At 55.3% G+C, this 12,437-nt stretch overlaps 3 protein-coding genes across 7 annotated transcripts in view; all 3 read right to left on the bottom strand.

Moving 5' to 3' along the window:
* The window catches only part of LOC132080365 (protocadherin gamma-C5-like), a 230,175-nt gene that overhangs the window by 66,393 nt on the left and 151,345 nt on the right, over positions 1–12,437 (bottom strand). The window lies entirely within an intron of this gene.
* On the bottom strand, positions 49–5,939 carry LOC132080601 (protocadherin gamma-A10-like). Its single transcript, XM_059483838.1, has 3 exons — positions 3,501–5,939; positions 3,331–3,454; positions 49–287 (listed from the first exon to the last, which is right to left on the bottom strand). The coding sequence occupies exons 1-3, from the start codon at positions 5,937–5,939 to the stop codon at positions 49–51; spliced, it is 2,802 nt and encodes a 933-aa protein (XP_059339821.1).
* Positions 5,985–9,948, bottom strand: LOC132080602 (protocadherin gamma-B5-like). The gene is made up of 3 exons (XM_059483839.1): positions 7,530–9,948; positions 7,031–7,175; positions 5,985–6,312 (listed from the first exon to the last, which is right to left on the bottom strand). Exons 1-3 carry the CDS (start codon positions 9,946–9,948, stop codon positions 5,985–5,987), a joined length of 2,892 nt encoding a protein of 963 aa, XP_059339822.1.

The following is a 12,437-nucleotide window of genomic DNA, read 5'->3' on the forward strand; positions in this document are numbered from 1 at the left end:
TGCCCTGCCTCCCTTCCAGCCGCTCTCGCCGCCCACAACAGACACCGCTCAAAGCCACCCACACCGCTCGGGCCGCCTCTCGCCGCCGCCGCCGCTGCTGTCGGTGCCGCTGCCGCTGCGGCCGGCGCCGGGCGAGCGAGCAGCCTGCGGGGGCAGGACGCTGCGGCGGCGGCGGCTCCAGCGGCGCTCGGCGGCGGCCAACAGCGACACCCGGAGGCGCCGCCGCGACACTGCAGCCGCCGCACGGCCGCGCTCAAGGGCGCCCGGCTTTGGGCGGGGCTCAGCGGCTGCACCGGCCCCGGGGGCTCTCCCCCACCAAAAACACCGAGAGCGGGAGTTCTGACTCGGTGTGACTCCAGAGGCGTTACTAAGTCAGATGGGCTTCTGGGCATTCTTTCAGTTCATGCTATTTAGTCCCATTGAAACCTCAGATGGAAGTATTCGTGGCAGAGCAATACACAATGGAACTAAGCTGCTCTTAAAAAATTCGTAGTTAATCTACAATGAAAAGGAATGATATTACAGTAAGGAATGACGTTGAGAAAGTTTCAATTCTCCCTCAAGCATCTTGAATTCTACTTCTCTTTCATTGGACACATTAACTTGAGAAACAGATCAGCCTAAAACAAAGTTTAGAGCTCTATGATAAGAATGAATAACGTTTATTATATTTTTCTGAGTCATAAAATATCTTCTTTTTTGTCTCCATTCTTCAGAACCTTAGAGGGAATAAGTGCAAAGCCATTTCTGAGTCTTTCATAGAACCAAAAAAAAAGAAGTTTTACATCGGAATTATAAGCCATTCTATCCAAGCAACATGGTTCTTTTTTGCTGGATGCCTTACATTCACTTTCAGCAAAGGGAACACAGGGAAAAAAATGACACAGGCCTAGACCCTAGAGATGAAATCTAACTATTTTCCTGTAAAAAACCCTTTGACATACCAAATTCCTGGATCAAAACCAGTCTCTCAGCCTACTTGAACTGCATTCTAAGTACAGACACAACCAGCATTGGTCTGGGTATTTAGACAACACTCCTAAAACCACCACAGTGTCTAAATTCTTATTCTGCCACTTGTAGTAGCTACACAACAAAGGAAACTGTCATGTAGCAAGCACACAGGACCTCAAACCACACACCCCAGCCACAGTCATTTCCTTGGACCATGAAAAATAAAAAAAGAACTTGGGACCACAGGTCTCATCAAACTACGAGGACAAATGGAACTTTACACATTTCTGTTATCCATTTCAAGCCACACCACAGTAATATCCTACACTGGCCCTGTCTCTGCATAGACCGAATTCTCTCTGTCATCACACAATACAAATGAAATTTTGAGGACAGACAGTATTAAAAGTCGCTCTCACATCTTTTCAAATCCCAAGAATCACAACACAAATGCATGCACAGCGATTTTTGTGCTCATCACAATAATCTCGACAATTCTGAAGTGTTGTGAAGGCTGTAAGACATCAGCATCTCAATTTGTGATTCACTCATCAAAGTATCACTCAAAGGTAACACCACCTTTGTCCAGCACATGGGTTTTCTGGAGGATGGCTGACTCTCCTACTCTGAGTGCAAGGTTTCCCTCTGCACCCAAAAATTACCATTGCCAGAAAACATAATGAAAGTGAAAACCAAAATGGTGAACACACAACCTGGCCCTTTCAGTACAAATGAAGGAGTATCAAAAAATGAAGACACCTCTAGACAATTTTCAGAAAGTCATGAATAAGTACACGAGTCAAAAATACACATGCCTTGTCTCCAACATTACGTTCTCACAAACAAATCTCTCCTCAACCCCTTTTCGTGGAGAGGCGGCACCAAAAGAAAAGTTCCTCCCACGGCTTCCCATTGCCGTGGATAAAGTTTCATTTCTCAACCTGAGTACGAGACAAGCATGAGTATTTCTTCCAGAAAATCTACAAGAAAACACCTCTATTAAAATGAGCACGGCAACAGGTTTACGTCTGCCGACAGGAGGGGATCAAGAAAGACTCTTGATGATGATGGCACCAAGGTCAGGCACCGAGTTCGGGTACTTAGCAGGTAATGAATACAGAGTTGGCTCCACTCGAAATTCCCTTTATGGCACTTGTCATAAGAACCTAATTAAACCATTAATTTAAACACCACAACAACCTGTGAACACACAGAAAGAACCTCCCAGGGCTTCCCACATAGCTGAAGTAAGATCTGTTAGGGCAAATTTACCAGGGAAGAAGAAAATCACATTGCACAAAAGTAGGGCTGAACACTGAACAAGGAGAAGAGCGAACAATGTCTCTCCTGTTTAAAGGCTCTCCACACTCAGGTCACAGGACTCTTGTCTCCAGCCCTGAACAACATCCAGGGTATTCTCTGACCCTCATAATCTGCAAAAACATGCAAATGCTACAGCATCTCTAACATCCACCACCATCAGGCCATCCCCATTTACCAGGAAGGGCAGCTGGATTTTTCTGCAAAGCTCAATAGCCTGACATTTCAGATTATCTCAACAGTAGTAGGTACAGGAGAAGGGTATCTAGGGAGTAAAACGGCCAAAACCACATTTACTCAGACGCTTACACCAAAGGCCATGCCCACAGGTCCTATATGTAAATTCTTTGTAAAGTAAAAAAGGAAAAATACAAGGAACCACAAATGCGGGTCTCATATAACAGCTTGGACGAACTGAATTTCTACACTACTTTACACCTTTTAGAATTAAAAAAAAAAAAAAATCGCAGCAAACTTTTAATCTGGCCTGTTCCTACAAAAAGAGATTTTTTCACCCTGGCCAAACATTATGCCACGGGACAGCTACAACCGCAGCCAGCCTCCTTTGAAAGTAAAGTGGTACGCAAAATCTCTCACTGTCTGAGACTAATCACATATACACAAAGGAAATGAGTGCTACTAACTAAAATAAAATACTCTCAGGAACAAAAGAGATACACAGCTCTAACAACGACCCAGTCATCACAAAAACTGCTCATCCTCTTTCAGCACATGGTTAAATTTGAAGATAAACGATTCGCAAAGTTTAAAGTGATGTTACAAAACGAGCGCCTAAGTGTTATTCCAAAACAAGGTCTATCTGCTCAGGACCATGTGTCATCAAGGAAACACTTGAAACTCCAAACAATGTAAATTCCATTTCCATTAAATGCAAACCATACACAAGATTATAGAATGCTGAGAGGAATCACACTTGTCAGGAGAAGAAATGAAGAAATTAAACGCAGCCATATAAAAAGACAAAGAACAAGCCTCCAGCCGAGAGCAACCTCCCTTTTCCGATCGTGCCCAACAAATTTAAGCCTGAACACTGACCCCACGTCAGCCTGCCCGCGGCAAGCAGCACAAGGGCCCGAGTGCTGATGAAAGGGGCCTTGGCTTCCTTCTCTGCAATTCTTCCTACGCCGTACGCGGACCACGGGAAGAAAGGAGAGGGGAGCTGTGAAGGGAACCGTCGCACAAAGAATTTGGCCGCAGAAACTCACCGAGGGAGGGGCGGGGTCCGAGGGGAGGGCGCCGGCCGGGACCTCGTCGCCGAGCAGCGGCGCGGGCTCGTCGGGCGGCGGCCGGGCCGGGAGGGTGTCGCAGCAGCTGGCGGCCGAGAAGCGCAGGTGGCTCTTGCGCGAGTCGGCCGTGAGCGACACGTCGTGCGCGTAGGACTGCAGGAAGGCGCGCACGCCGTCGATGCCCACGAAGTGCGAGACGGGCACGCCGCGCGAGGCGCCGCTGTCCGGCGGCAGCAGCTGCTGGCGGTGGCAGCGGCGCAGGCGCAGCGCCAGCAGCAGCAGCAGGAAGGCCACGAAGAGGCACGAGACGGCGGCCACGGCCAGCACGAGCCAGCGCGTCAGGCTGGCGGCCGGCTCGCCCGGCGCCGCCGCCTCGTGCGCCGCGCTGCCCAGCTCGGCCAGCAGCTCGGCCACGCTCTCGGCCAGCACCACGCTCAGCGTGGCCGTGGCCGACAGCGCCGGCCGCCCGTGGTCCCGCACCAGCACCACCAGGCTGTGGCGCGCCGCGTCGCGGGCCAGCGGCGAGCGCGCCGTGCGCACCTCGCCGCTGTGCGGCCCCACGCGGAACAGCCCCGGCTCCGTGGCCTTGGCCAGCTCGTAGGACAGCCACGCGTTCTGCCCCGCGTCCGCGTCCACCGCCACCACCTTGGCCACCAGCGCGCCGGCCTCCGACCGCCGCGGCGCCAGCTCCACGCCCGACCACGCCGCCGCCGCGGCCGCCGGCGGGTACAGCACCTGCGGCGCGTTGTCGTTCTCGTCCACGATCTGCAGCCGCACCGACACGTTGCTGCTCAGCGCCGGCGCGCCGCCGTCCTCCGCCCGCACGCACAGCTGCAGCTCGCGCAGCTGCTCGTAGTCCAAGGAGCGCAGCGCGTACAGCGCGCCCGTCTCCGCCTGCACCGACACGTACGACGACAGCGGCGCGCCCCGCACCCGCCCCTCCGCCAGCCGGTAGCGCACGCGCGCGTTCTGCCCCCAGTCCGCGTCCGTGGCGCGCACCGTCAGCACCAGCGCGCCCGCCGCGTTGTTCTCCGCCAGCCGCGCGCTGTAGCGCTCCTCCAAGAACACCGGCGCGTTGTCGTTCACGTCCAGCACCCGCAGCGCTAGCACCGCGCTGCTCTGCAACGACGGCGACCCGCCGTCGGCCGCCCGCACCGTCACGTTGTACTCCGACACCTGCTCCCGATCCAGCTCTCGCGCTGTCACCACGCTGTAGTAGCTGCCGTGAGAACTCTGCAGCCGGAATGGGATATCCACATCCAGCGAGCAGCGCACCTCACCATTGGCCCCCGAGTCCCGATCATGTACGTGCAGCAGGGCGACCGTCGTCCCCGGAGGAGCGTCCTCAGAAATCTCACTTAGTGCTGAGCGTAATGAAATCACTGGTGTGTTATCATTTATGTCTGTGACGGTGATCGTGACTTTGGCAGTGTCGGAAAGGCCCCCCCCGTCCCGTGCCTGCACCTCCAGTTCGTAATAGTCGCCTTCCTCGAAGTCCAGGCTTTGCAACAGAGTGATCACTCCACTCTCAAAGTCTAGACGGAATATCTTCAAAGCTCTTTCTGTTATTTTCTTTAATGAGTAATTCACGTCTCCATACAGTCCCTCGTCCGCGTCAGTGGCCATGACGGTGACGAGGACAGAGCTCACGGACACGTCCTCGGGCACTCGCACCGTGTACTCCGCCTGGCTGAACACGGGCGCGTTGTCGTTCGCGTCCAGCACCGTCACGCGGATCCGAGCCGTGCCCGTCCGTGCCGGATCGCCGCCGTCCGTCGCCCTCAGCACCAGCTCGTGAAACGCCGCCTCCTCCCGGTCCAGCGCCTTCGCCAGCACCAGCTCGGGACGCTGATCGCCGCCGGGGCCCGCCTGCACGGCCAGCGAGAAGTGCTCGTCACCGCTCAGCTCGTACCTCTGCAGAGAATTTCGGCCCAAGTCCGCGTCATGAGCCTCAGGTAAGGGAAATCGCGACCCAGGGGCTGTCGTCTCACCTATTCTTTCTTCCAGCTCAATATCCTTGAAGCTAGGGGCGTTGTCGTTAATGTCCGTGATTTCCACTTCTATTTCATAGAACTTCATTTCCCCCTCCACTATCAGTTCACAGCGCAGGAGGCATCGCTGCACTCTCTCGCACAGCTGCTCTCTGTCGATTCTTTCCGCCGTCACCAAATGTCCCGTCTTCCCGTGCAGAGCAAAATATTGGGTATTGCCTTCGGAGACTACACGGACGGCATTATCGCTTATCTCGGGTAGCTGCAGCCCCAGGTCCTTGGCCACGTCGCCTACGAACGAGCCCTTGGGCATCTCCTCGGGCACCGAGTAGCGCAGCTGCCCCCACGCCGCCTCCCACGCCGCCAGCAGCACGGCCCAGAGCAGAGCTCGCTGCCGCCGGCCCCAGCGCCTCCCCGCCGCGCACATCTCCACAGCGGCACCGCACTGCGGCCAGCTATTCCCCGCCTCCAACTACCGATCCTGCTCCTTGTTCCACTCAGACCCCGCTAAGCGCTCCCGGCTTCTGCCGTCGGCCCTTCCGTCTCGCTGTAGCAGCGTCCGTACCTCGGGGACTCTTGCAGACCGCCCGCCGCCGAGCCTGACAGAGAACAACCGATCGAACCGATCCGCAGCGGGCGGGGCTGCCGGAGCTCTCCGAGCTTCCTCTCGCTCCTGTCGGTCAACAGCGGCGCCCGCAGCCTCCTCCCGGCACTGCAGGCACCGAGCGCTGCCCGGCGCTGCCCGCCCTGCCTCGCCCACGGGCGGCTCGCGGGGAGGGGACGGTCGCCACCGAAAAGTTCTGCCAGTATCAGCGGGACTAAAGCTGTCCTTTGGGCAGCCGCCTTCCAGGAAAGCTCGGCACCCACAATGGCTTAACTTCCTTTAGACAGACAGACTTATGCTCGCTTTGGAGTACACCAGACAAAACCCATTACCAACGGGATATTACCCAGCAGCCAAGTCTCAGTATTTCGCTTCGGGATATAAAGATTACAAAGGAGGAAATATCCACTCCGTTTTCCTAAACTCATCATATAGAATTATCAGATCTTATTGTATGGTGTAAGTTTCCCCTGGAGCTTTCGTAACTCTTAACATATCAGACAAACCTAGCTTTTTAGACAAAACTTTCCAAGTGAACCAAAACGAATGATAAACCGAAAGAAAAGCTACGGTGAACCCAAAACGTTTCGGAAAACACAAGTTGAACGGCGAAACCCTGCCCTACGTTTGAACACTGATAAGGCAGGAATTGACACGGAACATGCTCATTTCATTTGTTCGTTAAAACCCGGTATTTTGCAGCTGCCTTCCCTCAAAAGATGTAAGAGGGAGGGGGAAAGAAAAGGGGTGGAGCGCTCTTTATAAAGAAATGACTACTCACGATCATACTCAGTGAGGCATATGCACATTCCACTTAAAAGCCAAAAAAAAAAAAACAGCAGTAAATAGTGTTTTTTTCTACAGTTGTTACTCGGGAGCAGACCGAAAATACAGCTCAGAAAATAAAATCTCACATATCGGGCGTCAAAAACGAATCTCGTTCTACACGCTTAAAATTTGCCTTCATCATTAATAACTTCCAGCGTTTCAAACACCACGTTTCACGCACGAGCAGTCGCAAGGGCATGAAAGATAAGCTGCCGTTAATGCCTGCCTGTTCTAAGTAGCAAATGAAGGAAAGGAAAAGGTGAATAAGAGCACCACCAATCCTGAAAGACTTTACTCGATATAGCTGAAAGTTAGGAGCCTATAGATTGAGCCTAAGTCTCATCATCAGCTGATGAGATAAAAAGAACCCGTTCGTAAAGCTAGATGCTGAGAAATACGGGATGGGATACGCAAAGGAATTAACTGAAACGCAGGCCAGTATGAACAATCCCAAAACAGAAACGAAGACCAAGAACAGACTGCCTCACGATCTTAGGAGGTAAAGGTTTGGAGAGAATAGGCATAGGTGATTACAGACCTCCGGTATGGTGGATTCGGCCGGCTGCTCTCCCGTCACGGCGGTACTGCCCGGGCTTGCTTTCTCGCAGGAGTCGCCGCCCAGAAGCTCCTCCGCCGACAGGATGGGCACCGGCGGCGGCGGCGGCCAAGCGGCCTCGGGCACGGCGCGGGCGGGCGGCGGCACGCACAGGTTGTAGGAGTAGGGCAAGGTGCCCTCGCAGAAGTCGGCCGGGAAGGCGGCGCCGGCCAGCGAGAAGCGCTGCGCGCCCAGGCAGCGCAGCACGGCGGGCGGCCCGGCCCGGCGCAGCCGCGCCAGCACGGCCAGCGCCACGCTCAGCACCAAGAGCGCCGAGAGCAGCGCCAGCGCCAGCACCAGGTAGAACTGCAGCTCGGCCGCCGCCGCCGCCTCGGCGCCCGCCGGCCGCTCGCTCAGCTCCGGCAGCGCCTCCTGCAAGCTCTCGGCCAGCACCACGTGCAGCGTGGCCGTGGCCGACAGCGCCGGCTGCCCGTGGTCCTTCACCACGGCCACCAGCCGCTGCTTGGCCGCGTCCCGCTCGCCCACGGCGCGCGCCGTGCGCACCTCGCCGCTGTGCAGCCCCACGCGGAACAGCGCCGGCTCCGACGCCTGCACCAGCTCGTACGACAGCCACGCGTTGCGCCCCGCGTCCGCGTCCACCGCCACCACCTTGGCCACCAGGTAGCCGGCCTCGGCCGAGCGCGGAACCACCTCGAAAGGCGCCGCCGCCGCCCCTCCCGCAGCCTCTCCCGCCGCCGGCGCGGGCCAGAGCACCCTGGGCGCGTTGTCGTTGCGGTCCAGCACGAAGACGCGCACCGTGGCCGTGGAGCTGCGCGCCGGCGAGCCGCCGTCCTGCGCCCGCACGGCCACCGTGAACTCGCGGCACTGCTCGTAGTCCAAGGAGCGCTGCGCGTACAGCGCGCCGCTCCGCGCCTCCACCGACACGAGCGGCGCCGCGCCCGCCGCGCCCGCGCTGCCGCCCGCCAGCCAGTAGCTCACGCGCCCGTTGGCGCCCGCGTCCGCGTCCCGCGCCTGCACGCGCAGCACCAGCGCGCCCGCCGCGTTGTTCTCCGCCACGTACGCGCTGTACGCCGCCTCCTCGAACACCGGCGCGTTGTCGTTCACGTCCGACACCTCCAGCACCAGCTCCCTGCTGCTCCGCAGCGCCGGCCTGCCCCGGTCCCGGGCCACCACCGACACGCGATGCTCCGACGCCTGCTCGCGGTCCAGCGCGCCCGATGTCACCACCTTGTACGAGCCGCCCGACGACGCCACGATCGACAGCGGCGCCTCTCCCGACAGCTCGCACGACACCTGACCGTTCTCCCCTGAATCCCGATCGCGAACTTTCAGCACGGCCACCACCGTGCCGGTCAGGGCATCCTCAGCCACTGGGCTCGAGAGTGACAAAACGGTGATCTCGGGTTCGTTGTCGTTTTCGTCGGTGACGTCTATCTGCACTTCACAATGACCGGTGAGCCCGCCGCCGTCCCTCGCCTCCACCCCAAAGACGTATTTATTCTTCTCCTCGAAATCCAGGGGACCCACCAACCTTATCTCACCACTATCACTATCGACAGTGAACCATCTGCGAATTGCATCCGGGACATTGCCGAAGGAGTAAAAGACCCGCCCATTGGAGCCTGCATCGGCATCCGTGGCCACCACCTGCAACACCAGCGACCCCGCCGGGAGATTCTCCGCTGCTCGTGCTTCATATACTCTTTGACTGAACACGGGCTGGTTATCATTTGCATCCGTCACGTTTATGCGAACCTCTACAGTCCCGGACCTCGCAGGATCCCCGCCATCTACCGCCATCAGCACCAACTCAAAAGAGCTCTGCCTCTCCCGGTCCAATGGTTTCTCCAGCACTAATTCTGGTTGCTTCTTTCCACCCGGGTTTTCATCCAAGATGAGAGAGAAGGACGGGTTGCTGGCGAGCTGGTAAGTCAGCTGGGAATTACTTCCGGCGTCTGCATCTCGGGCCATCTCTAGTGGAAAACGACTCCCGGTAACCGTCCATTCACCAATCTCGAGGTCCAGAACAGCCTTGCTGAACACTGGGGAGTTGTCATTAACATCCTCGATCGCCACTTCGACGTGGAAAACGTTCAGCGGGTTGTGCACCAGCACCTCGAAGCTGACGGAGCAGGTCGCCGACTCGCCGCACATCTCCTCCCGGTCCAGCCTCTCGTTCACGTACAGGTTCCCGTTCTCCTCATTCACCGTGAAGTATTGCTTCTCCTCGCTCAGCCGCAGCTTGCGCGCCGGCAGCTCGTCCGCGCTGAGCCCCAGGTCCCGCGCCAGCGGCCCCACGAGCGAGCCTCTGCCCAGCTCCTCGGCGATGGCGTAGCGGACCCGCTCGGCCGCCGCCCGGCACCACACGCACAGCAGCAGCAGCAGCAGCGCGGCCAGCAGCGCTCGCCCGCCGCCCGGCCCAAGCCTCTGCCGCCGCCTCACCGCCATTCTCTGCCCGCTGCGCTCGCCGCGCTCTTGCCTCCTGCCGCTGCCCTGCCTCCCTTCCAGCCGCTCTCGCCGCCCACAACAGACACCGCTCAAAGCCACCCACACCGCTCGGGCCGCCTCTCGCCGCCGCCGCCGCTGCTGTCGGTGCCGCTGCCGCTGCGGCCGGCGCCGGGCGAGCGAGCAGCCTGCGGGGGCAGGACGCTGCGGCGGCGGCGGCTCCAGCGGCGCTCGGCGGCGGCCAACAGCGACACCCGGAGGCGCCGCCGCGACACTGCAGCCGCCGCACGGCCGCGCTCAAGGGCGCCCGGCTTTGGGCGGGGCTCAGCGGCTGCACCGGCCCCGGGGGCTCTCCCCGACCAAAAACACCGACAGCGGCAGCTCCTGCTTAATTCCACTGCAAGGCGTTACTATCTGAGATGTGCTGACCGGTGCTTTTTTAGGGCATTCTTATGAGTCAAATTGAACAGTAAGAAGCAAATGTATATTTCAGGGGAGTAAAGAATGGAATTCAGCTGCCCTTAATAAAAAGACGGTCCATCTACAGCAGCAATAAAGGATAATATAGGGAAGATTTCAACAGCGTTTCCACATTATCCTCAATTGTCCTCTCATTACCTGGGAAATGTTAGTTGGAGATACAGATTCGCCTAATGCAATGTAAGCATCCCCTATGCCAAGATAGGAGAATAACATTTACTCTTTTCTTTCTGACAAGGCAATGACCCAGTTCTTCTCTAGCCTCACACACACACCTCTCCTCTCTGCTTTTTCTTCCATGCAAGGCCACTGTGAGGTTTTGCTTGTGGCCATCTCCTCACTGCTCCAATCCATCATGAGAGGATAATGCACTGCAGCCACACCCAGAAGGTAGGTCCCATTGTCTGCTCACCACCATTATGATAACGAATGAGTACACAAATGATAAGCAATCATAATAAAAATCAGCAGTCGTGCAACTGAGAATGGCACATGAAACCATTGGCTTTAACGGAATCTTCTCACCATCCTTATCACCTGCTCTGTTCCACAGAGAGGCAAAGTCTACTAAAGTCATATTTACATCTATTTCTCCCAACAGGAACAGGAAGATAAGTCACTCATATCTCCTTTCTTCCACTCCCACTGCAACAAGAGCAAGGGACATTAAGACACCATGCATTACTCAAAAAAGATGGATTGTTGATAATAAGAATACCCACATACTGAGTAAATCAAGAGAAATGAAACAAGGCAAAAAACCCACAGAATACCCAAACCCATGAATCAGATCAGGCAAGGAAGCATTAGAAGACAACAAGGAGTCAGAGATGCCCAGTGTCAAGTCTTCTAGGCCTTTATTGCAGGCCTTAAAATTCATACCTGAGAGCACCTGGAAGTCACTGAGAAGCTGCAAGTGCGTGGCCCTCAGGACTTAGATGGGACAATAGTACAGCAGGTTCATTGAATTATGAGTCCTCTCCTCAGCAACATTTTCGACTGCATGGCCTGCTCACCTTGCACAGTTATGAAACCATAATTGTAAACACCTTCTCATTGGCTTCTTTCTCAAGGTAAATTTTCTGACAAATTACAACAGATTCTCTTTTTGCTTCTCCTTCATAGCCCCTACACACTGTTCAATCTAAAGTGACTGAAGTAAGGTTGAAGTGAAAAACAACAGTCGCTGTCTCCTATTTAAAACACTTACTAGGATTGTGAAAATGAGTTGCAACCTTCCTAAAGAAACAAAGCCCTGAATGAAAGTGTAATTACAATTCTGATGAAACTCTATATCACAGTGTGGCACAGAGATACAGATGGATAATGGAGTTTTCACACAGGATTAATTACTGCTTCCAGCCAGGAATTATGGTTCAACATGAACAGTTACTGTGGAAAATGATACTCTTGGAGGACGGTAATTATCTTTCATGACAGAGACACCAGGATCAGAAAAGCAATGGCACAGCCTTTGGCACCAAGCATGAAATCCAACCATTTCTCAGCCAAACCCACACTGAGTCCCCCATTTGCCTGGCACAGAACTCAGCTCTCACCCTCCTCACTCTGCATTCACAGCCTTCAGTTTCACCATCAACACAAACCACAATTCTGGTTCCATGTTGGCCACAGAGAAAAACAATCCTTGGGAAAACATCCATTCATGAAGTTGTATTTGTTGAATCAAATATTCAAGGTCAGGCTGGCTGGGGCTCTGAGCCACCTGCTCTGGTGGAAGATGTCCCTGCCTACAGAAGAGCAGCTGGAACAAGAGGATCCTTAAGGTCCTTTGTAACACAAACCGTTCTCTGATTCTGGGTTTCTAGAATAATATGATTACATGTACAGCTTAAAGGAATGGATGAAAGATACTCTCCCTACTTGATAATTCTATGTTTTGGAGTTTGCAAGATGGCCAGACACTGTGAGGATCAACTGTACTCGTTGACAAAAATACAAGCAAACCAACAAAAAACCCACAAACCGCAACGCAAATAAATCAACCAAAA

This window comes from Ammospiza nelsoni, chromosome 16 (assembly GCF_027579445.1).
Source record: "Ammospiza nelsoni isolate bAmmNel1 chromosome 16, bAmmNel1.pri, whole genome shotgun sequence".
Lineage (NCBI taxonomy): Eukaryota > Metazoa > Chordata > Aves > Passeriformes > Passerellidae > Ammospiza > Ammospiza nelsoni.

What these genes read in the sequence shown, in the direction of transcription:
- LOC132080602 (XM_059483839.1), bottom strand. Translation starts at nt 9,948, where the DNA reads ATGGCGGTGAGGCGGCGGCAGAGGCTTGGGCCGGGCGGCGGGCGAGCG. An exon ending in CGAGAAAGCAAGCCCGGGCA is followed by an intron (nt 7,176 to 7,529) that starts GTACCGCCGTGA and finishes TTTGCTACTTAG; the next exon opens with AACAGGCAGGCATTAACGGC. An exon ending in TCGTTTTTGACGCCCGATAT is followed by an intron (nt 6,313 to 7,030) that starts GTGAGATTTTAT and finishes TGATACTGGCAG; the next exon opens with AACTTTTCGGTGGCGACCGT.
- LOC132080601 (XM_059483838.1), bottom strand. Translation starts at nt 5,939, where the DNA reads ATGTGCGCGGCGGGGAGGCGCTGGGGCCGGCGGCAGCGAGCTCTGCTC. An exon ending in CGGACCCCGCCCCTCCCTCG is followed by an intron (nt 3,455 to 3,500) that starts GTGAGTTTCTGC and finishes TTCCCTTCACAG; the next exon opens with CTCCCCTCTCCTTTCTTCCC. An exon ending in CGCGGGCAGGCTGACGTGGG is followed by an intron (nt 288 to 3,330) that starts GTCAGTGTTCAG and finishes GGGCCGGTGCAG; the next exon opens with CCGCTGAGCCCCGCCCAAAG.